Source organism: Bos indicus, chromosome 2 (genome assembly GCF_029378745.1).
Source record: "Bos indicus isolate NIAB-ARS_2022 breed Sahiwal x Tharparkar chromosome 2, NIAB-ARS_B.indTharparkar_mat_pri_1.0, whole genome shotgun sequence".
Taxonomy (NCBI): Eukaryota; Metazoa; Chordata; class Mammalia; order Artiodactyla; family Bovidae; genus Bos; species Bos indicus.
This window is the reverse complement of record NC_091761.1, coordinates 53,085,876-53,112,210: the sequence shown is the minus strand read 5'-3', so window position 1 is coordinate 53,112,210 and position 26,335 is coordinate 53,085,876. Positions and strand designations below refer to the sequence as shown.

At 38.5% G+C, this 26,335-nt stretch overlaps 1 protein-coding gene across 3 annotated transcripts in view; it reads left to right on the top strand.

Moving 5' to 3' along the window:
• ARHGAP15 (Rho GTPase activating protein 15) overlaps positions 1 to 26,335 on the top strand; it is a 697,929-nt gene that overhangs the window by 545,287 nt on the left and 126,307 nt on the right. For all 3 annotated transcript variants that reach the window (XM_070799862.1, XM_070799861.1, XM_070799863.1), the window contains one exon: positions 9,111 to 9,245. In XM_070799862.1, coding sequence (XP_070655963.1) covers positions 9,111 to 9,245 — 135 coding nt within the window. The remainder of the gene's footprint in view (positions 1 to 9,110; positions 9,246 to 26,335) is intronic.

Sequence of the window (26,335 nt, the reverse complement as noted above, 5' to 3'; positions counted from 1 at the left end):
CAAAAAGCCTTTGACTGCATGGAAATAAGAGCAGTATTGGAAGCTCTGAGTGAGAAAGGAATTAAAGAAGTATATATTGGTATCATGAAAGGTATCCTTTTTTAAAATTTACGATCCTAACAAAGTCAATTCATTTTTATCATTGTTACTGTTGTTAGAGTCTGAACAGGGCTACCTCCCCTCAGATGCCTAGACAAAAAAACCTAGGAGCCAGGAGAGAAAAGTAATGTCCATAACAGCCTTTTATAAGGTGGCATTATACATGGAATTACGATGGGAAGATGCTGTATGTTATGCCATTATAAATTAAAGATGCAAAAGCAGTGACACGTTTGTTATAGTTTCCATCTGTGGTGCCTGCTTCACAAATTTCAGTTGTACCTATTTATTATGTTATTATTTACATTCAAATGAAATCTGAGGAAAAACAAAAATAAGGCATAGTCATTCTTGACTCAGTTCTTGTACTGGTTAGCTGGGGAAGGATAGATAGAGTAGAAGGCTGCTCCACCACCATCAAAGAGAGTCACTAAAGACATTTCATTAGCCTGTGACATTATTTGCATGCCTTGGGCTTCTTAAGTGATTTCCAAAGAAATATACACAGCATGAAGTCTATGGAAAGCAAGCTAAAATGGCATACCAAAATACCCCAATTTATTTTCACTTAACCCAATGGAGTTAAGAAATAGAAGCTTTCATGAAAGAGGCTTTAGCATGTTGGAAAATTTCTGCTTATTTTCTTGGCTCCTCCCTTTTCCTTACTACAAGGAGGCCACACAAAACTGAATTTGGTAAACCAGGTGGCAGAAGTGTCCATTCTCTATATGGATCAAGCCATCTCTTTTTATAGTAGAGCAACCATTTTCAAATGTATGTCTTCTAATAGCTTCCTGCAGGTTACTGTGGTAAATAGTAAGGAATAAATTTCTTTGGTTTTGGAATATAAAATTATATACTTAAAACAACTTTCTGCCTTCTTTGATAGATAACCACGGCCATAGGGAGTTAATTTGGCTTGCATTGAGATCTTGTGCGTGTGTGTGTGTGTGTGTGTGCGCACGGGCGCTCGAGTATGCACAATGTCAGTCGCACACTGCTTGTGCAACTGCTTGCCACCCCATGGACTATATAGCCCACCAGGCTCCTCAGTCCATGGCATTTCCCTGGCAAGAATACTGGAGTGGATTGCCATTTCCTACTCCAGGGGATCTTCCCGACCCAGGGATCGAACCTGCTTCCCTTATGTCTCCTGCATTGGCAGGCAGATTCTTTACCACTAACACCACCTGCGAAGCCCAAGATTTCCAGAGAACAATTTTAAATGTTCCTTAGTATTTCATGTCTTGGGCTATAGCAGCAATGAAGTATTTCTACTTTAGAAGTAGTAGCTGGAAAAAAGAATGAGTAAGAAAATAGCAATCATGATTTTATTGTCTGGTAGTCATGCTAGAGAGTATCCTGCATGTGTATAGAGCAAACCATTTGAAATAGTTAGGTTGAGCCTGAATAGGCAAGAAATTCTTCAACTAATTCAAATTTCAAATGCTTTCTCTGAATCTAGATAATAATTTTTATTTAGTTTGAATTACTTAAACAGCTATTTCTGTTGTCTACCATATTTCATATGTGACACGGCCCATGATTTGAGAAAATGTCTAGATATGATCTAGGAACATGATGTCTTTCTCTGCACAGAAACTTTGCGTTGGGCATTGTATTCATTCTCTAGGGTTGCCAGAACAAAGTATCATAGACTAGGAGGGATGGGGGGCTAGGGGATTAAACAATGGAAATGTATTTCCTCTCCGACCAGAATCAAGGTGTTGGCAAGGTTGCTTTCTTCTGAAGCTTCTCTCCTTAGCTTGTGGATGCCTGTCTTTTTCTTATGTCTTCACATGGTCTTCCTTTGTGATGTCTAGTTGCCCCTTCTTATAAAGAAACCAGTCATATTGGAATAAAGCCATCCATGTCACCTCATTTTACCTTAATTACCTCTTTAAAGGCCCTATCTCCAAATATGGTGGGGTAGTGGTCATGTATGGATGTGAGAGTTGGATTGTGAGGAAAGCTGAGCGCCAAAGAATTGATGCTTTTGAATTGTGGTGTTGGAGAAGACTCTTGAGAGTCCCTTGGACTGCAAGGAGATCCAACCAGTCCATTCTAAAGGAGATCAGCCCTGGGAGTTCTTTGGAAGGAATGATGCTAAAGCTGAAACTCCAGTACTTTGGCCACCTCATATGAAGAGTTGACTCATTGGAAAAGATTCTAATGCTGGGAGGGATTGGGGGTAGGAGGAAAAGGGGACAACAGAGGATGAGATGGCTGGATGGCATCACCGACTCGATGGATGTGAGTTTGAGTGAACTCTAGGAGATGGTGATGGACAGGGAGGCCTGGTGTGCTGCGATTCATGGAATCGCAAAGAGTCGGACACAACTGAGTGACTGAACTGAACAGGAGTTTGAGACTCCAAGTTATTCATTGGAGCAGTGTGGTGGTGGGGGCACAATTCAGCCCATAACAAACATAAAGCACATTTCGGGGGTGAATTTGTCTCTGCTTTAAGGTCAAAAAGAGTATTATTCTAGGGGACAGGAATAAGATGGAAAATGCCTAGAACCTACTTTATTTTCACTTGAATAAAATTTCTGAGCACCTGGCAAAGCCCTCTCTTTGAGGTATCCAAAGCAGCCTCAACAGTTGTAGCTCTAAAAAGGCACCAAATACAGCTCCTAGTATGTAGTCTCCATTCAAGCTACAATTGTTGAGTAAAAATTAAATAAACTAGCAAATTAACTGGTCGACCAGCCTAATTTTCTAAGATAACGTCCCCACCAAAGTCTGATGTTCCCAAGGAATTACAGAGGTCCTTTAGTGGGTGCAGGATGCAAAGAGGATGGTTTTGGCACAAAGTTTACATATCGCTGTGTTTGAGAATTTGGAACCTCTCTAATCCACCAGAAATCAGATTGAACTGTCACTTTAAAGAGCTAACACGACAGGAAAGGTCGAGCTAGTTGGATGATTCACCCAACTTCCTTTTGATCCACCCCTTTAAATGCTAAACTAAAAATCAGCTGTATCCTTATAAACGGTATGTTTCATCCACTCATATCTAATCTTCCAGTTTGATTTTATGGCCAAACATATTATTATTTTTTGGATCAATTGTCCCTATGACATCTCTTTCATTCATGATGTGACTTTCATGTACCCAGCAGGGCTTTCCGATAAGGTTTCCAAATGGTCATCTGTGCTGGAAGCAGATACCATATCCTTTATGAGAGTTTCACGATGTAATAGGTTCTTGTCACTGTATTAATGATATCAGAGCTATTCTCTCTGTATCCTGGTAAAGTTGGGCTGTCTTTTCCTCTTTTTTTTTTTTATTACACCAGTAAAATAAAAGTTGGAAAGGGACTTTAAAACTGCCGTGGAAAAATTACAAGGCAAAAGTGTACTTGTCTTTCAATACACAAAGATGCTCATCTTTATTCTTATGTAACTGTTCTACTCTGGAGAGTCCAAGTTTGTCTGCAGCTTCATGTCAACCAACCCTAGGTTAACACAGTGCCTTTAGTTAAAGTCAGACAATGTTGCAACTTTGAGTTATAGCAAGTCTGTAGAGCAATATATAATACGAGAAGAGAGTGGTGATTAAGCTATTAGTGATATTTATTTATTTATTTTTGACTGCAATATGTCTTCATTGCTGTGTGTGGACTTTCCCTAGTTGAGGCAAGCGAGGGCCACTCTTCCCTGCGGTGTGTGGGCTTCTCTTTGTGATGGCTTCTCGTTGCGGAGCATGGGCTACAGGTGTACAGGCTTCAGTAGTTGAAGCACATGGGCTCTGTAGTTGTGGCTCATGGGCTCTAGAGCGTGGCTCAATAGTCGTGGTACACAGGCTTAGCTGCTTCAAGGCTCGTGGAATCTTCCTGAACCAGAGATTGAACCTTTGTCTCCTGCATTGGCAAGAGGATTCTTAACCACTGAACCACCAAGGAAATCCTATTAGTGATATTTAAATATTTCTTTTTCCATGGAAATTATCATGACATTCTGTGGTTCTCAGAGATACACCTTTCAGTTCTTTTTAAAAAGAGGTAATTTCTAATAGCTATTGTCAAAAATGTTTAATTTCAAATATAGTGGATTTTTAGCTAGATATAGGTAAGTTTTTATTTAAAAAAAACAAGTCTACAAAAAACCCTTTAAGGAAGGACATTTCAAGATAGACTTGAATGCTTGGATACAATATTAAAATATATTTGTTGTGGTATCTTAAAAGTCACAGAGTGACTTTGGATTTTGGAGCTTAAGCTGTCTTCAATTCTGTTTAAATGGTTTAAGCCAAAAGCCGTAACCAACATGAATTTACAATAACCTGATTAGAGGGCCAGGAGAAACCAGCACAGATTATTGGTGTGACGATTGTGAGGTGTCTTGACTCAACCAGACTTCTTCCCAGTACTGGACTCCAGCACGTGAAGTTTTTGTTGAGCTCCTATGACAAATTGCATCATGCTGAGGCAAATCCTCTAAGACAATCAGGATGGTTTATGATGTTTGCTCAGTATTTCCATTACTTTAATCCCTAATATATTTTGCCTTTTGGGCCTTTATTCACCTTCCCCATCACAATGGCATCTTGGATATGCTTGAGGTTTTTTTGCTTTCCAAATGTTTTTCAGATACATTTTCTCATTTGATACAAATGACTATCCTTCTAAATATATTTATTTCACAAATAAATAGATACACAATAAATTAGCGGTAAATCCAGGCCTGGTGTTTTATATAATCTCTTTCTCACTCTATCATGTTTCCTCTTCACTCTAGCACCACATAGTAATTTGCTCCATCTTCTGTCCCATTCCTAATGCATTCTTTTTATTGCCAGTTTGCTTTATATCTATTTATATAAAAATCTGTGTCTTCTATAAATGAGTAATTAGGAAAGATCAGAGTCAGGTCACAGGTAAAAGCATAGCCTCAAGTAAGATATTTAGGGATAAAATATAAAAATCACTATCTTTGAAGTAATAGTCAATCCACTATGACTGGCAATTACCATTTACTTGCCTTTATCCTTTCAGCTTCTGCAAGCCAGGCTTAGCCTGACCATAGTGGTTTGGAGAGAGACTGATTGGCTCCTTGGGCTTCACGGGTGGCTCATTCGGTAAAGAGTCTGCCTGAAGTGCAGGAGATGCAGTTTCGATCCCTGGGTTGGGAAGATCCCCTGTAGAAGGAAATGAAAACCCACTCCAGTATTCTTGCCTGGGAAATCCCAGGGACAGAGGAGCCTGGTGGGCTACAGTCCATGGGGTCGCAAAAGAGTCAGACATGACTTAGAAACTAAGAAACAGCAACAAATTGACTCCTTATCCTGGGTTTATAACTTGTCAGCCGTGGAAATTTTACTTAATCTATACATGCTTCATTTTCCCTGTCTGTAAAATAAGCTGATGATAACAATAGCATAGACCTCATTATTGAAAAAAAATTATATAAAAAAAATGTAAAGTGCATAGCATAGTCTCTAGCATGGTGTAAGCATCAAATAACTATTGGTTATTGTTTCTGTTGCAAAGATTCCCTAAAATATAGTCATCTGAATTTTGTTCTGTAACAGATTTTTATTTTGTCAATAATAATTACCAGATCTTAATGTTGAATGTGTTAGTTACTCATTCATGTCCTTGCGACCCCATGGACTGTAGCCCACCAGGCTCCTCTCTCCATGTAATTCTCCAGGCAAAAATACTGGAGTTGCCATTACCTTCTCCAGAGGATCTTCCTGACCAAGGGATCAAACCCAGGTCTCCTGCATTGCAGGCAGATTCTTTACCAAATGAGCCACCAGGGAAGCCCCACCAGCACTTAAGTTCATGTTGAAGAAACCTCAATATGCACATATCTAGTTTTCTATTTCTCTATACACCAAAGGTAAACTTCACAAATCAACGTTTGTTGAGTAACTTTTATAGACTCTTACAGAATCCATTGTTTGGTTCTCCACTGGGGGATCACTTTGTACCCCCAGGAGATATTTGGCAATACCTGGAGACATTTTTCATCAGCACCATTGGGAAGTGCTGCTGGCAACCAGTTGGCTGAGGCCAGGGATGCTACTAAATACCATAGCATGCACAGGACAGCCCCCGTTACAAAGAATTATTCAGTCCCGAATGTCAACAGTGCTTCACTACAGAGAAATCATGCTCGTTTGAAAAGGGGGGAACAAGAAGACATCATCACTGCTAACAGATTTGTAAGAAAATGCCTATCAGATAATACAAATGTGTTCATAATGATACCTGTTAACACAGAGATGAGTGTCACTTCATCTTCACTACAGATTGCATTCATGAGAAGGCATATAAATATGGACCCAACTGTGTGTTTAGATAAGTATCAGTGGTCTTGAAAAATATGCCTTAAAGTCCTCTGTTTTACAAAGAAATCTTAACCTTGGTTGTTTATGGAAAAACTTAATATAAAAATTAGGTATTATATACCAAAAGACTTTCCAACTACTTATCATCTTATTTATTGAAGCTACTTGTTGGGGGGCTATACATGGTCTTTTTAAAATGAAGACCACATAATAGGAATGTTAGTTTAAGTAACACAAGTTGATATTGATATTATATGGCATTTTGAATGGATATAATCAAATGGTGTTGATTGAGTGGTAGATTTTCTTTTTTATGTATATTGAAATATTTCATTTTCAAAATCAGTTGAATTAATTGATGTTTATCTGAAGGTGACAAACATGACTGGCATCTATCTTTGGTTATGCAATTGTTTGCTTGCTCAAAATAAAATCATCCTGTTTTTTAACCTGCTAAACTTAAACGTACGCAGCAAAATAGCGTTTTGTGTTGGACTTTTGTACTCTTAAACCTATGCACCAAAATGAATTTTTGTGTGGATTTTTGTGATAAATTTTTGGTAGAGATAGTTGTGCATGTGAGCATGTGTGTGTATGTGTGTGTTTGTGTGTATTTAGTTTTCCACTTAAAGTTCAGTGCCAAAGCTACCGTACTTATACATTTTCTAAATGTGCTTTAAGCAATAAGTTGTACAACATTTTTAGAACATGTGTTAAGCTATTTCTCTAAGAATGAAGCTCTTAACAAAACATAAGCACTCTGCATGAGATCTTAGCAGCAAAGTGCTTAAAAGATAAAGTAAGAATTGGTACCATGGGAAGAACACCAGCTGTAGAGCGCACAGGTCCATTATGAGAAGTATGGTAGTGGGTAGGGAGAAAATGATTTAATCAGGAGTAAAACCAATTTTATTATAAGGGCACGCAGGGGGTGTGGCACCATAGTGAGAGGGACATTTCAAAATATCTGACAGATTTCAACAATGTGAAAACCCCGTTCTTTAAAGTGACAGTAAACCCCATCAGGTCTCCCTTTTTGATGCTATTGTTAACAGTTGACTGTTTAAAGCTGGCCTGCTAGGATGCTGTCGTCCTATTTCAATAGTGTGTAGCCAAATAAAAGACTAATTGTTGAAATACAATCAATCAAAAATGATTGCAGGGCAGAAAGAAGGTCTCCTCTGCTGATTTTGTTGTGGGTCAAATTATTGTGTTATGATTGAGGTAGGGATGGAGACTGAAAGGGAAGAAGAAAATAGCCCAGCTGAAATAAACAGATTCACCTTCATTCCTTCTCTTTGCAAACAGCCAGTTGAGCAGGAACGTCACTTACCAGCCCTGGGAATAATAATCCATTTAGAAAAAAAAGATCTGATAAAGATTTCAGCTAATATTTTTAAAAGGACATGAACACTATTAGCAAAACAGCCCATGCAGAGATTCCCTACAGTGACAATTCTCAGCTTTTCTTACATTTTTGGTGCAAAGTCTCCTCTGCATTCATAAACCTGACACAAGCTGGCATCTAAATGTGAGCGCAAGACATCGGTAAAGACACACAATTCCAGTTGACCAAATACCTAGTAAGTTCTTGCCAGGATCCTCAGCTTTCCTGTTAACCCCCAGGTTGTCCAAAATGATTAGCCTCAGCTTTCATTAAGCCCAGAATCCAAAATCTTTTCTGTGTTGTAACGTTCAGAAAGACAAATACCGTGTTTCGGCAGCAATGCTTGTATGCCTGCTTCCTTTTAGTTGTATGTAAAGGTGTCACTTTCAGACATTATTGCATCCACTTTTTGAGTGAGAATGGTTCCAGTCTTTCATACTGAAGACGAAAGAGAAGGAAATAATTGCCCAGACTCTTTTTATTTCTTCTGAGAACTTTACTGGGGCCTTTATTGCCTTTAATATTTAAATGTCTCAACTCACTCAAGCTTCCCAAGCAAACATTTCCGTTGTTTCTAAGAGGAGTTGGTGAGCACTTGTGGTTTGTCTTTAGTGTGTTATCATTTTTGACAGCTTTGCATAGCCTACGTAGGCCAACAGGGGTCTGTCTAATATTGTTGCTGGGCACATTTTCCTCGCTGAGATGAAAACTAAAAAAAAAAAAAAAAAAGATATTTTTGAAGCGGTAAGAAGGAATTAATATCTTTTCTCACTCGGTATTCTATTCCTTGCTGACTTTATATTCAGCAAAAAAAGGAAAAAAGTGTTACCCATTATTCCCTTGTACATAGCAAGGCTAACACATGTAAAGCAATAACTCATTTTCTATTGCCATGTTTAGCATATGTCTCCTGTTGGCTCAGCAAGGCCTTTAGGCCGGTCCCTTGAGCCAGCCATCATTGGCAACTCTTAGCCCCTCGGCCTCTAAACCAAATAGCTTTGAATCATGTTGAGCTGTGATGCTAATTTTCATACTGATGCATTATGGGAATAAATGTATCTGACATACTGTGTCAATGGCACTGTCTCTTTGTGTCTCTTGTTTTTTTGTTAGCTGCATTCCTACAGATGGTATTCCATTGAAAATGTTCCCTTCCTATGGAAAAAAGGGAAAAAAAAAAAAAACATGCACAGCACCAAACCTCTAGGTGCAGAAGGCTGTTAACGGTTGCTGATGATAGTAGGCAAACATTAACATAATAATTAGTGTCTTGTAATTGTTTCATTAAAACCAGTTGTTCCATTTCTCCTCGTGTTTTCCCAGAAGAGAAGCTGAATTTGGACGACAGCCAGTGGGAGGACATCCACGTTGTCACCGGAGCACTGAAGATGTTTTTCCGGGACTTGCCTGAGCCGCTCTTCCCTTACAGTTTCTTTGAGCAGTTTGTGGAGGCGATCAGTAAGTACCTGATACACAGGAATGGCTGGTGCAAAAACCTGGTGGTGTGGAATTATTATTAAGTTAACAATAAGAATGGCGAGAGTAGCAATCAGGGCGATGATAATACCCCCAGTGCTCCACAGCTTTCGTTCTAGTTTTGGTGTTTCTAATGGCTTATTCTTATTTCTGCAATATTATCTGAGTATTTTTAAAAATTAAGGAAAAAAAAAGAAGACATCCTGTTTAGTGTGGCTGATTTTCAACTAAGCCTCCTTAAATGAAAATAGCTTCTTATACAATCTGCTTTATTTTTTTCTAGTTGTTGTTGTTTTAAAACTTTTTATTTTATACTGGAGTATAGCTGGTTAACAACATTGTGATAGCTTCAGGTAGACAGCAAAGGAACCCAGCCATGCATATACAAGTATCCATTCTCCCTCAAACTCCTCTCCCATCCAGGCTGCCACATAACACTGAGCAGAGTTCCTTGTGCTCTACACTAGGTCCTTGCCCACAATCTGCTTTAAAGGGGTCACCTTCCACATCCCCAGCCCCTACCTTTATACTTTGGGAGTTACGGTGAGTTTAACTGATTACAAGGGGATTTTGAAAAAGAACTGAAGTGAATTAAACATTACATTTCATCAAAGAGGTATTAAATCGTCAACTGAGACATTACCTTCTTAAGGGATCGCTCACCCTACACCCACCAACACTAGGAAAGAGTTGGCTACAGTTTGCTTATGGACATTGTGAGTATCAATTAAGTTATGGAAGGTTTCTTCTATTAAACTGGTGGCTTTGGGGGAGGTTGAGTTGTATCATTATCCAGTAGTCATTGTACACTCCATGAAGCTTCCTTTTTGTTATCTTCTCATTCATAACACACACACACACACATGCTTAAGGAAAAACTAATGAATAAATGAATGAATGAACAAATGAATGAAAATCTTTCCAAATGTGAGGCAACTTCCGCTATTGATTCTTGAAGCAACAGCGACTAGTACATTTCTAAATTTAATATTAATATCTTAGGGTATACTTACTATGATTATGACAGCTTGGAAAAAGTTTCCTGGCAAGCAGGCTGATTCAAGGAGGAAAAAAGAAAGAAGAAAGAAAGGTAAAATTAAAAAGCTTGCAAGCCTGGCAGGAGCTTAATTAAAGTCCAAATGAGAAAAATCTCTGAGAAAAAAAAAATGCTCTACTTAGGAGGTCTGATCTTGGATGGCTGTGTGTACAGCATTCCCATTAGGGGGAGTGGGATACGGGGAGCCTGTTGGAAACAGCCCCTCAATATGCTCTTTTATTCTGTTTTTCATTTCACAAAAGTCTTCACGCTTGTTTAAAGCTCTGGCAAAATGATATCAAGAGGAATAAAGCAGAGTTTATTCTCCCAAGGTCTTTTTCTTGCTGCCTGCTCACAATTTCAGATGATGTTGCTGTTGTTGAATAGAGGAACAGTGCTTTAAATATAGGTTTTGAAGTGAGGCTGGAACTCTTATCCCCTGTCAGATTTTTTATTTCATGAGTCCTCTGTTTCTCAAGAAGAACAGTATTTTATAGTTCCCAGGCTCTCTTAACGTCTTTTTAAAAGGAAGAATAAAGACAAAAATAAACAAGCCTGAATTTCCATAACAGTTTATTCTGATATGGAAGGTCAGTCATAAGGCTAGGACAGCCTTCCAGTAAGACGTTGGGGGCTTCTGCATTTGGGTGGTGCTAGTGATAAAGATCGTACCTGCCAATGAGGGAGATATAAGAGAGGCGGGTTCAATCTCTGTGTCAGGAAGATATCCCTGGAGGAGGGCATGGCTATCGACTCCAGTATTCTTGCCTGGGGAATCCCGTGGACTGAGGAGCATGGCAGGCTGAGTCGCACAGAGTAAGATATGACTGCAGCAACTTAGCATGCACCCATGTACTCTGATTCTATATATCTAAAGAAGTCATCGGAGAAGGCAGTGGCAACCCACTCCAGTACTCTTGCCTGGAGAATCCCATGGATGGAGGATCCTGGTAGGCTGCAGTCCATGGGGTCGCACAGAGTCGGACAAGACTGATTCGACTTAGCAGTAGCAGCAAAGAAGTCATACAAATTTCACATTGCAGTCTCCATACTTTTAAGTGAGAATTGTCTCATTTGGAAGCATACTCGTGCTTGTGCTGATCTGAGGGCGATGATGTAATATACCCATCATTTGAAAGTGAAAGTCTCTCAGTCGTGTCCAACTCTTTGTGGCCCCCTGGACTATACAGTTCATGGAAAAATCTAGGCCAGAATACTGGAGTGGGTAGCCTTTCCCTTCTGCAGGGGATCCTCCCAACCCAGGGATCGAACTCAGGTCTCCTGCACTGCAGGCGGATTCTTTACCAGCTGAGCCACAACCCATCATTTAAGCTTCCTTATTTAACCTGATTCTGAAGATGTTAGGCAAGCCATTCCCTTAGTCTAAGGATGTGGAAAGCAGGCCCTCAAACCCATGTGAGGTTGTGTCCTTTGAATTTCCGTAAAAAGTAAGACCATCTCTGGACTATCCTAGACTCAGCTCCAAACTGGACAGAATTTCAGAAACACTGGCATGGTCAGAACTTAACAAAGCAGAAGTGAGGTAGAGCAGCATGCTACTGTGATATATGGCTATTGCAATGATTTTTTCCCAACTCCTATCAAAAAGGCTATGTTGAGAATGAATGAGAAAGTATTTTAGAACATCCCTTTAAAGATGTAAGATACTGAACAAATGCTAACAGTGTTTCTTCAGATCAACTTTGTTTAAGAAAGTGATCTAGAAGGAAAAAGAGAGGAGTTTTTCATTTTTCAAGGCAAGGAGAATCAATCTCAACAATCTTGGCTTACCTAACTCATGCAGTACTTAGTATTTTTTTCATATATAAAATGGAGGGACTAACCAAGAGGTTAATGTGGTTGAGAAATATGTTGGAAAGGGACATATGTTTGCTAATCCATGCATTTTTGACATAACCTTGACATTAGTTCTTGAATTCTTAACTCAGCTCGAAGTTGTAGTTAGTATTTAAATATCCTTAAGCAATAGGAGAGTGGCCACATAGTTGCTTGGAAATGGCAAAACCACACCAGAGGAGGCACTGTTACCCAACGTGCACTAACTGAGTTAAAAAAAAAAAATTGAAACTGTAAATACATTCTTATCCATTGCAGAGAGGTGCTGGCTTTATCATAGGGCTCACTGCTTCTTGTGAAATCTATATTGTGAGCTCAACAGACCTCCTCATGAGGTCTTAACTTTTCATGAAAAGGAACCAGCCAGGTAAAGTAATTCCCCAGGGGAGATGTCCATATATGCTGGCTCTGGGCTTCTTTGACCATCTTCTTTTGTCACTTCTTTGCTTTGTACCTGTGGAAGGTTGACCCTAGCCAGCTGTATTACAGAGATGCTACCACAGTCAAAGGAAGTGGCCAGTGGTAGTTGGCAGAGGGAGAGGGAAGGAAAAGATAACCCAGTTTTTTAGTTTATCCTCCACCCCTCTCTCCCTTTCCCACCCACCTTCCTCAGGTAGCTTCCCTACCCAAGGATCCATCTCCTCCATGTCTTTAGTCCATTCTGGCTCCAGCTTCCATCTGGTGATGGGGACACTCCTCCATTTGCCCCTCTAGCTGGGTAGTGGCTTTCTGCAGTCTCTAGTTACTTGGTTACTACACTCTTCCTTACTTGGCTCTCAGCTTCTTTACCACATGGGTAATCAGTTCCCTCTATTGGCGTCAATGCTTGAAGCGATGTCTGGTCACTGATTAGTCACTAGCAAATGTCATGCCAGTCAATGTCATGGTTCAGGTAGCTATAAAAGTATTTCCCTTTACTGCCTCACTACCTCCAAGCCCAGTTTGTGAAGGCTTAATGTTTCTCTTTGGTCACAAATTGAGAGATCTTCTGTTATGCTTTCATGACAGAGTTAAAAGGTGAATAGACCAAAAAGAATTTTGCATCCAGCTGTAATGCTCTGCTCCTGAAGAAGAAATATTATTTCATGTAAGATCAATTAATGATCATTTGTGCTGTTTGAAATACTGTTAGTTTTTATTATATGTTTGAAAGTCATCATTACATATTCCAAGAAGAGGGAACAGAAGGCATTTACTTTTTTAAGTAGTTTCTTTTTGGACCAAAAACAAACATTAATATGATAAGAACCTGCAATTGCCATAGTGATCCCTGTCTAATAACACCCATTGGGGTAACAAAAACACCTGCGATTATTTTATATTTCAGAATCCAAGTACTGCAGCTATTGATCTGAAATTCTATACCTGAGGTCAATACAACTGGGTCACCTGCATGTTATTTCGTAGGGGATTTAACCCACTGACTACTAGGAAATTAATTCCCTGGAAATAACTTGTGCTGAAGGCATTATTAATACCTTAAATGTGAACTCAGTACAAAAACACAGCTTTAGAGTTTTATGATAGGTGATGCAGTCTTGTAGCTAAAAGCCTGCTGGGCTTGTGGACATTTCCAGTACCTCTAAATCCTAGGAAATGTACTGTTTACCTCTATTCCCATCTCTTTTGTTCTGGTACTTCTACAGATCCAAAGGAAAGAGGCAACAAACAGTGTCTTTTCCATTTTACTACCTGCATCTTTTCAAAATTCCTGGGAAAGGAAAACTCGTTGGCACTTTTTATAATTATATCATTCATTTCCGATGATAACACAGGATACAGAAGAAATGGAAAAATCATGTGGAAAATAATTTCTAGCTCATAAAGTTTCTATGAGAATTATACAGCATAACGTTTTCCTCACTCTGTATTAGGTGCTCAATAAATGATTTGAAAGAAATTCATTTTTCAGAGGAATCAAGCAAGTCGCAAAATACTTCCCAAGTTCATGTGGCTCAGAAGATTAGGCTTAGCATTAAGCTGCAGACTCTAAAACATAAATACCTTCCATCATCCTACACTGCCTTTCTGTGACTGTTTATCTAAAAGAAATCTTGCTGGAAGAATAAATAACTAGCTGCTGCCAAATATATGTCTGTTACATCATCCTATATAAGACATATATATCCTATATCATTCTACAGAAGATCATATCATTTGGTGTTTTTTTAAATCAAGGCTAGAATTAAATCATCAGAAATTTTAGTACTGAAGTTTTAGGTTAGAAATAAAGCTAGTGCTGGATTGGTCTCCTTGCTGTCCAGGGGACTCTTAGGGGTCTTCAACAGCACCGCAGCTAGAAGGCATCAATTCTTCGGTGCTCAGCTTTCTTTATGGTCTGACTCTAACATCCATACATGACTACTGGAGGAACCAGAACTTTGACCACAAGGACCTTTGTCCATAGAGTGATGTCTCTGCTTTTTAATACACTGTCTAGTATTGTCATGGCTTTTCTTCCAAGAAGCAAGTATATTAAATATAAGTATATATTATATACTCATATTAGTATATAATAATGTGTATGTTTACATATGTACTCATGTTCATTAGTAATTACTATATGTTCTTGAAACCTACTATTATGTTCTTAATTATTTTACAATTTAAACTTGAGATAAAAAGTCTTGTTTTAAGATGCCATCAAAAAGTATGAAAAACAAAATATGATAAATCATAAGTCAAGTATGTTTGTGCTGTGTGTTTAAAAATGTCTCAAATGCATATTAATACAAATTTAAAAAAAAAGAAAAAGAAATAAAGCTAGTACTTTCCAAGAGTGTGCAATGTTTCAATACTTACTAATAGATACTAAAAGCACCAATGCTTTAAATGTTGCCCTCTTTGAGTACATTTTAACCCTCCACTGTATTATTTTTATAACCAATTGTTCACACACCCCCTTTTGAAATGCATTTAGATATATGCAATATTATTTTCTTAAATCATGTGAGTAGTATTTCAAGTTTAAGTGTTATTAATATTACTTTTTTTACAGTTTCTCACTTGTATCAAACTACAACATTTACCAAACCAAATTTCACAGAGGAATTTATAATGGAAAGTGATAGATCGAGTCCTATCACTTCACATCCCCAGGCCTGTTCATAAGAGGAAACCTCCTTCAGCTATTTCAGTTTTTAATTTCTTCTAGCAGTTACTTACATAACTCTGGATAACATCTCTACTTCTTGACTTATCATCTATAGATAATTCCTAATAGGAAGTATCAGTTTATTCTATTCCACTTCCTCCATATTTGATAATCATGCTATTATATTTTGGTACTTAATATGAATAAGCCTCTGTTTCTTGTTTCATCAACATTCTATAATAACTCATAACTTCCCTTTGTAAGATAAGTATATTTTCCTTTCTGTACTTTCCTGTATCTCACTTCCTTTTTTTCACAGTCACTGGTCATTAACCCCTTGAAGTTTTAATGGTTTGACCAAATTGGAAACTAATAAACAGGATTTATATTTGTGTTACTATGAGTTTGTAAGTCTTGTTCATTGCCTATCCAAGAGATCTCACAAAGACTTTTTCTTTAGAATTCACTGTTACAATCCTTACACTTCTCAAAGAATATTCTTCACCATATCCAACAGAATCTATTTTATTTCTCTCCAAAAATTGCTTAAACTATTGGCCATATTTGTTTCCCTTTATAGTTGGATCATGCTTTTATTGCGTACATTATTTATTTTTTCCCTGGAGTCTGTAATTGCTTATCTTTCTCTATGTTTTTTTTTCTTTTATAATGAACTTACTCTTCTGACTCTATTGTACAGTGTCCCAATTTTCCAGAATGCTTTCTTTTTAGAGCCTTCTGCCATTTACAGTGGTGCTTCTAGAACCTTGAAATCCCTGTTTCAGAGTGTTCAAACAGGGATTTCTTTCTGTTTTCTGAATTAGAGCCTCTGTTTCCTATAGGACATTGTGTGTTAGTTTCCTATTGCTGCCATAACAAATTACCTTGAACTCAGTGGCCTAAAATAATAGTAATTTATTACCATATAGTTCAGTAGAACAAAAGTGTGACACTTGGTCTCACTGAGTGAAAATCAGAGTCAGAAGGACCATATTCTGGAGGTTCTGTGCGAGAATCCACTTCTCACTTTTTTCAGCTTCTAAAGTTGCCTGCGTGCCTTAGCCAGTGGTTCCCTTCCTCCACCTTCACAGCCAACAATCATACGACATCATATCCCTCCAACTTCTTCCATTGTAATATCTCCTTCAGACTTGCTTCTGATTACAATTTTCTCTTTTGAGGATCCTTGTTATTACCTTGGGCCCACTTGAATCATCCAGGACACTTCCCCATCTCAAAGTCCTTAATTTAATCCCATCTTCAAAATCTCTTCTGTCATGTAAAGGAATAATGTCACAGCCTTTGGGAATTAAAATATGGACTTCTTTATGGAGCCATTTTTTGCCTACTACAGGTTTTTTTCTTAATTTTTACAGATGGCACTTTCTTTATCTCCATATGATAAAAGCTCTTAATCCATCAGTTTTCATCTAACTGCCTCAAATCTAAACAATCATCAGCGCTGACATAATAGTAAAACTATAGGCTGCAAGGAGATCCAACCAGTCCATTCTGAAGGAGATCAGCCCTGGGATTTCTTTGGAAGGAATGATGCTAAAGCTGAAACTCCAGTACTTTGGCCACCTCATGCGAAGAGTTGACTCATTAGAAAAGACTCTGATGCTGGGAGGGATTGAGGGCAGGAGGAGAAGGGGACGACAGAGGATGAGATGGCTGGATGGCATCACTGACTCGATGGACATGAGTCTGGGTGAACTCCGGGAGTTGGTGATGGACGGGGAGGCCTGGCGTGCTGCGATTCATGGGGTTGCAAAAGTCGGACATGACTGAGTGACTGAACTGAACTGAACTGAATAGGCTGATTAGTAGATGAGAGGGAAATAAAGAGAAATGACCCCATGGATTTCCTTACAAAATGTTTTATCTATTATTTATGAGGGATAGGCTTAGAGATTTCTCTCAAGCCTAGGTCAAAGTTCAGTTATTCAAGGACTATCTTATAATTTCATTTTGGTCACCTTCTTCACCTCAGCTCTTTGCTGCTCATATTAGAGCATGATTTGAGGTTTGTTGATGTGTTATATTCTCAATTTCCAATGTTGCCTTTTGTGTGTAAAAATAATTACTTTTCCTCCCATCCCTGACCATGGCCCTGTGTATTTCCCGTCATAGGGATGCAAACATTGCTAACTCCACAATGAAAAAACCTGTGCTTCCAATACCAATCCCCTTGTCATTGTTTTCAGGTCTTCCCAATCCAGAATCAAACCCAGGTCTCTTGCATTGCAGTCAGATTCTTTATCATCTGAGCCACTAGGGAAGCCAAATATATATATACATAATGTTTATTACATATCACGCTTATTAGGTATCATGTTTGTTTTATATATAGCATGTTTATTTAATATATGTGTATATACATATGGAATTGAAAGTGAAAGTTGCTCAGTCGTGTCCAACTCTTTGTGACCCCATGGACTATACAGTCCATGAAATTCTCCAGGCCGGAATACTGGAGTGGGTAGCCTTTCCCTTCTCCAGGGAATCTTCCCAACCTAGGAATCAAATCCAGGTTTCCCACATCAAACCCAGGTCTCCCAGTTGGTACAGACTCTGTACCAACTGAGCCACAAGAGAAGCTCAAGAATACTGGAGTGGGTAGCCTATCCCTTCTCCAGCAGATCTTTCCAACCCAGGAATCGAACTGGTGTCTCCTGCATTGCTGCTGCTGCTGCTAAGTCGCTTCAGTCCTGTCAGGCAGATTCTTTACCAACTGAGCTATGAGGGAAGCCCGTATGTGTATGTGTACTTATGTATATAGGCCTTGGAGATTAGGCAAGCCAGCAATAAACTGAGACAGTAAAGATGTTCCATACAAGTCTTCAGTTTATTCATGTCAATGTATGGCAAAAAAAACTACAATATTGTAAAGTAATTAACCTCCACTTAAAATAAATAAATAAATAAAATGTTCAAGTCTTCAATTTAAAGGTTCCAATCACACAGACATTTGAAGACAACATTTATGACCAGTTTTGGTATACACTGATTACTTAAGCAGTAAAACAAATTCTGAGAAATGGTATCCATAAGGTTGAATGAGCATCTTTGAAATCTAGGCCCCAAAGATAAAACATGCCCTGCTGCTGCTGCTGCTGCTGCTGCTAAGTCGCTTCAGTTGTGTCTGACTCTGTGCAACCCCATAGACAGCAGCCCACCAGGCTCCCCCATCCCTGGGATTCTCCAGGCAAGAATACTGGAATGGGTTGCCATTTCCTTGTATCCTTAAATACAACTCATCCTGCTATATATCTGTCAGTCACACAACCCTCCTATAAAAAGGTGTTACCTTATGGCAGAAAGTATCCATTGCATGTCTTAATGTTTTTTTTCCCCCTTCTATGGCCATCATGCTACTTTACCTTTAAAGTATACTTTAAATAAGTAATTGGGGAAAAAACTAGTCAAGTATATTTGCAAATATTTTCTTTACTCTTGACTATCTTGCCCTTTGGTCAAACTATTTCTGATGCATCATCAACTCCATGATGATACTCTTTGGGAGAAAAGAAACAGAGCTTGCAAGGCACTTGACTACAAACAGTTGCTAAACATGAAAGCATGATAGTGACAAATTACCTTAAGACCAGAGAAAGGAAAAAGCAGGGTTTAAAGGGTAACCACAAAGACAACAGAGATGTAAAAATAATATAGTATAAAAATATTCTCTACAGCACCGTTTTAAGGAAATTTGAAATTAAAATAAAGGTAGATTTTACAAATACTCCCCTTTAACTACAGTTTCCACTGCAAGCTAACATTCTTGCAGACTTGGCAGGGTTATTGTTGTGGTTGTTTTTTAATCAGTGTGTGTGTGTGTGTGTGTGTGTGTTAGCAAACTAGAAATTTTATGGTGGATGCCTCGCTTGTCTCTTAACTCATTCTAATTATATTCATAATTAAATTGTAAAAAAAATAGTTGACTGGAGCCAAATGGCTTGCACAGGTGTCTTTTTGTAGGAATGGTTTAGTGCTAGATAATAAACAACTGGACCTCCATCTACTTAATTTGGCTTAATGAAAAGTCCTTTATAAGTAAAACTAGAAGGTGATTCAGAACTAAAATTGGGCCTTGACGCTGAAATTAATTGAGTGGTAAGACATCACCTCCATGAGAAAATGCAGTGCTTATCTTTTTGTTTTTCCTTATAACTTTGTTTTACTTGCACTTCTTTCTTCCATATCTTTATGAGGTCACTTTTCAAAGCAATAAACTTCTCAAGCTGAGTGATCAGTCTGAAAACCTTCATGAGACAGCTTCCTGAGCATCTCTGCTCCCACTGAAGAGAAATGCTGTTAAAAATATATAGCAGAATGTAGAATTTACCCTCAGTACCTCAATGGACAACAGTTATCTTACCCTCTCCTCTAATGTAGATTTAGGTGACAGTTTTAATCAACTGTTATCCAGTTCACAGCACTAACAGAGCCTAATGAAACTGAAGGTCTGTGGTCTTTGAGATGCTTGTCTCATCTCACATTCATGGGTTGATACCCACACCATCGAGAGGGCTTCCAAAAAATTTTCTACTGACCCACTCCCAACTCTGAGTCTGACCACATTTCTGGGAGAAAGACCTCTTCTACTTCCCTAACAGGTTCTTTTCTCTCACCCAATCCAGCATAAATCTAGTTGTAAAGATAGGCTTCTTATGCAACTGGCTTGCAGTTTTCTTTTGAAGAAAAGACAAATTCTTTGTGAGGTCTTCAAAGCCTTCATGTCTGGTCACCCACAGCTGTCTTGCCTGGACCGTCTCACTCAAGCCCATTGGCTTCCTGGCCCTTCCTTGAATGCCCCAGGTATATGGAGGGTCTGACTGCTCAACCTCTCTACCAGGGGCATGCCCCCATGTTTCACTCACATTTAACTCCTCAGTGAGGCCTACATCATCAGAGAAGCTAACATTTCTACATGCAGGGCACAGCACCACTTCCATTCAAATCCTGAGTCCTAAGACCTTTAACAAGAACACACGTCAATGTCTACATCTATAAATAAATGTAAAAGTAATATCTTTCCCAATGGGACTGAAGGGGATTTAATGAAATGCTAATCATGACAAGGGGCCTCCCTGGTAGCTCAGATGGTAAAGAATCCACTTGCAATGTGGGAGACCTGGGTTCGATCTCTGGGTTGGGAAGATCCCCTGGAGGACGGCATGGCAACCCACTCCAGTGTTCTTGCCTGGAGAATCCTCATGGATGGAGGAGCCTGGCAGGCTATAGTCCATGGAGTCACAAAGAGTCAGACATGACTGAGCCACTGCGAACACCATAGCAATCATGACAAAGGCTTCCCAGTTGGCTCAGTTGTAAAGAATCTGCCTGCCAATGCAGGAAACACAGGAAACATGAGTTTAATACCTGGGTCAGGAAGATCCCCTGAAGGAGGAAATGGCAACCCACTCCAGTATTCTTGCCTGGGAAATCCCATGGACAGAGGAGCCTGGCAGGTTACAGTCCATGGGGTGCCAAAGAGTCAGACACAACTGAGCATGACTATCATGACAGGGCACTTATTTACAGATTTCTGGCATGTGGCCTTCAGTGAACGTTAGGTAGTAGTATCAAACCTGTGTACAGTCAGACTATCCTTCAGTCCACACTCTCACATGGCTTTCCTATCTATTCCCACCATCTTTCTACTCATTTAATAACATTGTCTTGAGTGACACATATGACCACCTTTATTCTGCTCTAATATTGGTTTGCAGAATTCCAGACAGCACCAAATATGTTTCAGATAACATTCCAGGATATTCTCTTGCTTCAAGATCCAGCAACTCCCACTTTCTTTATCTCACAGCATCTCTCCTTTGTTCTGCCAGCAGTTCCCAAGCCCAACTCCACCTCATGACTCCAGAGCTTGTCCCTTCATTGTAAAACATACATCTTTATCATAACCCAGAGGCTTACCCTCCCCAACCTGATGCTGTCTTCCTTTTACTAAATACTAGAAATTGTAACATCAAGAGTGGCACCAGAAAAGAAAACTTCAAAGTATTGCTTTTTCCAAGTTGGGAAATTAGCTCCCTTGCTGATAGTGTTCCTGTGTTTTCTCTCGTGAAGGCCACAGACTCACAAGTTGGGATATAAGGAGTTTAGGGTGTGGCACAGGGAGGCTACTCACGAGCTTGTACAAGTATTTGTAACACTGTTGATCTTTCTCACAGAGCAAAACACTCAAAGAATTGTCAACTAAACCATACTCCACAAGAAGTCATCCCTCCTCATACACACACATAGACACAGGGACACACACACACACACATTCTCCAAACTGGAAGTGTTTCACTCTTCAACTCTCAGAGCTTATGACATTCTAGCTTTAAAAGGTAGACTTGTTTTTTTATCCTTTTATAATAATCTCAAGAAAACGTTCACGTTAACCTCCCTGAGCTATATTCGAACCTTGAGATGAGGTGAGAACTGATGCCTTACCCTCTGGTCTCTTACTTGCTCACACTCAGTCACACACGTTCAGTGCTCAGGCACCTGTCCTTGCTCCAATTCTCTACCTCTAAGTTTATAACAGAATTTTCTCCTATAGCTTGTAGGACTATCATGGGGTTCTTAAAATGCAATGTGTCTTTGTCACTCTGTGTTGTTTGGAGAGTTAAACTTTAGAAGTGATGTCTGCTGGAGTACTATACAAGTCCGGCAGGAATTCTGCTCATGCTGGAACAGCAGAATATACTCGTTGAGAATTGCCATGTTGTTTGGAGAATGGAATTTTCCCCTAAGGATTGAGTCACACATTTTCTACCTACACTTTGGGAAACAGAAACATGGAAAATGGATAGCCTTTTATAGAAAGCAAGTAGCAGTGCTAGTTTTACAAGTAAAAGTAGTATGCTTGAAAGAACAAAAGCAAATGTGTATCTTAAAAAAAAAAAATCAATGCACAGTTTAAAAAAAAAGTGTTGTATGGTATAATTATGTGTTTCCTCCTTTCATTGACTTATTTATAGTTTTCCATTTAAATATGCAGCTCACCCACATCCCCATTTTGAGCTTTCCAGGTGGCACTAGTGGTAAAGAATCCACCTGCCAATGCAAGAGATGCAAGAGACATGGGTTCAATCCTTGGGTCAGGAAGATCCCCTAGAGGAGGAAATGGCAACGTACTCCAGTGTTCTTGCATGGAAAATTCCATGGACAGAGAAGTCTGGTGTGTTACAGCCTTTAGGGTCTCAAAGAGTCAGACACAACTGAGCACACATGCACATCGCTTTTTATTTCATGCAATACCTTCACTTTCCAGAAAATTATTCTAAAAGTGTACATTTCTAAGGCCCTGAGTCCATGAAAACCAATCAGCTCTTAGCGCCTTTCTCTTTCACTTTTCACTTGGAGTGTCCAGCAGGTGAAAGAGTGTCTCTTTTAGATCTCAAGTCCATTCCTCTGCCAAGTAATGGATGGGCAGACCTAATTAATGCCATCTGTTGTGCTAACTGCAGGTTCATACTGTCCTTCCGATACATGAAATCAATATCTTTTGAGCTCCCCCTCCAGGTCCTTAACTCTACCTTCCATGATAAGATTGTTCTTTGACACTTTTCTGTATTTTTTCTCTGAGTAAAGCTCCCACCTTCAAATACTGTTACAGTGGAAGTTAGGATTTCAATGAAACAATTTGGGGGGTAGAGTGAACAAAAACATTCAGTAGCAGAAATCATTCTTGAGTGGAATATTTTAGATGTGCTACTAATCAGTGTGGATAAAGTTTCTTGCCTTATTCTGGCAGTATCTTTTTATCACTGCAACACAAGGTTTAACTAGCTCTTTATTAATAGTAGTTTATTCTTATTTGATGTATTATTGGGGTCTAAAACTGAATTTAAAGTTTCGGGTGTCACTTTTACCCATTTCTCTTTCACATTAAATTTGTGCACTTTTTAACCTACAAGAAGATTTATGAATGCAACCCTCTACTATTGTGCTTTTTCCCTCATGATCCCAGGCTATCAGAACAATAACATTGGCAGAGGAGATTCGCTTTAAGTTTTGCATATTCACAAGACTTATCTCACCTGAGTCACATAACAATTAGACCAAAATGCAAGTTTTTAACTGTAAATCCTTTAGTCTTACCATCTGATCTTCCTCTCAGCATTGTGGCATTTGCAAATCCGAACACTGTGTATTCCTTGGGTCTTGAATACATTTCAGGACCATGCAGCATAGACTGGAAAGCCATTTGAAACAATGGAGCAATGAGAGAGAACAATTTATAACATTTTGTTAAGAATTTCAAATACTGTGCCAATAAGAAGAACTGTAGAAAAGAGCATCACAAATTTATAATATAGACATTCTTTAGACATTTGGACAGTTTTAAGAAGTCATTTGAATTATAAATGTTATAGTCTAATAGAATAATGTTAATGTATAAATAAATCCAGAAACAGCTCATGTAATTACGGTTTCAATTTATGGGTTACTTACCATATTTTCACTTGCATAAAGCCAAGTACAATATGTCCATTTTTCCATTTAAAGTAGTATTTAGGACCTCCTTTGTGATAGGTGTTGTTACTCCCATTGTTTCAGCTTAGAAAACTGAGGCTCGTGAAAATGAAATAGCGTACCAGCTGGGAAGTTGCTAGCTGAGATTTGAACCCCAAACTGGAAGACTCCAAAGCTGTTGTTCTTAACCAGGAAACTATCACTTCTGCCTAATTTGGATGAAGTGATAACAAGTCTACTTAGAATTTAGGTAATTAGTAGATTTAGATGTGGCTCAGATAAAGACTCTGTTGTCAAGAATTATAATGAGAGGAAACTAAATAGAACATGAATAAATTGTTATGTTCATACACATGGTCACAAAACCTCATTATTTATTTAAGACAAGCTTCTGTCCTAGCTATTCAATTTATAACAAATTTAATGAAATTTTTTTATTGCTTTCTGTATCCAAGGCAACATTGCAGGTACTCATTCTCATTCCTGGTCATTGGAAAAACTTTTAAAAATAAAACTAAGCACCAGTGAAATTCAAACATTCCTAGCAGATGGAGAAGAAATCCTTAAAGTGTAGAAACAAGACTCTATGTTCTTACTACATTTTCTAGGAAGTGAATTAAGAAATAGCATAAAATTTCTTACAACTTTCATCATATGTGTTATTGAAACGTGAAACTGCAGCAAAGCATTGCTTTGCCTCTCATGTCATGCGCTAGAATATATTTTCATAAAGTCTATAAAATAGATTCGTTATTTCAACCATCTTAATCATAATAGAAAAAGCCCAACTATAGTTAAAATATTGATACTATGTCCACTCACATGTAGTGATATTCTTTAAAAACAAACAAACAAACAAAAAAAGAGGTTTAACATCTTTGTTGAAACAGCAAATACAGTACACAGATCTTGAGAGCGTTATTAATTTGGAATTATTTTTTATAAAATTGATTTTCCAGGCTTGTATGTTTGTGACTCTTTTCTCTGGTGATTAATCATAAATTATCTCTGTTGAATTTGTAAATATGAAACTGAGTGTAAGCTGTCTCATTTCTGGGTATAAAACTTAGGACATTGTTTTTCATCTCTTAACCTAACCTAAAGGTCCCTAGGGTAGGAGCCGAGTCTTAGTTATCTTCGTAGCTGCAGCTCTAGGTGAATGTAAAGACATAACATGCTTTGTGCTGGTTGTTTCATATAATTCCTCTTTTAACGACCCATTGTAATTAGCAGCAATGGACTGCTGAAGTGCGGTAATGAAAAGGACTGGCCATGAGGTAAATAAAAGAGGAGGAAACTGTGCTTAATATTACCCATTTTACTGATAACGGATTTAAGAATTAACTGCTAACATTTCTCCGAATGTCCTTCATCTTCTTTAGAACTCTGTGAAAATGTCACCATCAGAAGAATATACCAACTCTTGTTTTCGTACTTTCTGTATGACAAAATGGCATTACTATATAATTTACAAAGACTTCATCTTTGTGGCTTGAAAGTTTATGAGAGAATAAAGAGGAAATTAAATGAACAAAGAAAGGATTTTGATCAGCTAGTGAACTTTTGCAGTATTCAAAGGGTTACCTGAACTCTTCCTAAAACAACTTGCCAGACTTAAATGCAGGGCAGTGGTGGAGAGAACAGTGAAACTGTACTATAAAAATAAATTACTGTCATGAATATTAAGCAACAAGAATATAATAAACATGACTGTTTGCATGATTCTGATTTATTGGTATTGAAATGTGTATAAATTACGACACTCAGTGTTTATTCTAGTTGTTTCAGAATATGGGCCAAACAAAGCTGGGTGGACACTTCCCGCAGACCTTTCCATCTGCCACCAAATCCCCATTCCTCTGCTCCTGTGCTGAGTTTCTTATTTCTGTGGCATCAGGACCATGTGTGAGCAGCCATTCCTTTTAGTTTACTTGCAGACTGAAGTAGCTGGCCTTTCCAGGATCTGGTGTTACAACTACTACCCTTACGAAGTTTCTGCTCTCTTGCAGTCCAAAACCTCCAGCTTCAAAGCATCACAGAGGCCATTCCTACTTGCTCTATTAAACAGTGCTCACTTTTGACGTGGGAGGGTTCATGACTATGTTTATGGACTTCCGGGCACCAGATTTGGGATTTCCCAATGCTAAGCAGTATTGTATTTTACAAAGTTGCTTAGCAGTGGGTGTTCTGGATAACTAGTTCTGCTAGGTTAAAGATAAAGTGAGAGAGCATTGTGTATCCATGTAAAATCTGGTGGTACCTCAACTCCCATAAGATAACTACATGAATAGCACAAGCTTGCACTTGCTGATATTCACAAGTTGAAGTTATTAAGATTTGCCATCAGTTTTAATTGACACTCTTTGGAACCAGATATTTGTTAAACAGATGGCCAGAATAAGGTATCACACAAGAAAATAGCATTCTCCTTCTTCAGGTTTTTTAGTTTTAATGTTACATCTCATCAAAGTTTACTTCAGGAGATTAATTATTTTGGAGTTCTCTTTTCTCTAACATTGGTGGAAGCCTGCAAGGAAGATAGCCAAAATTTTAATAACCTTAACAAAAGATGCAGTTTCTGCATAGTGAAGTATG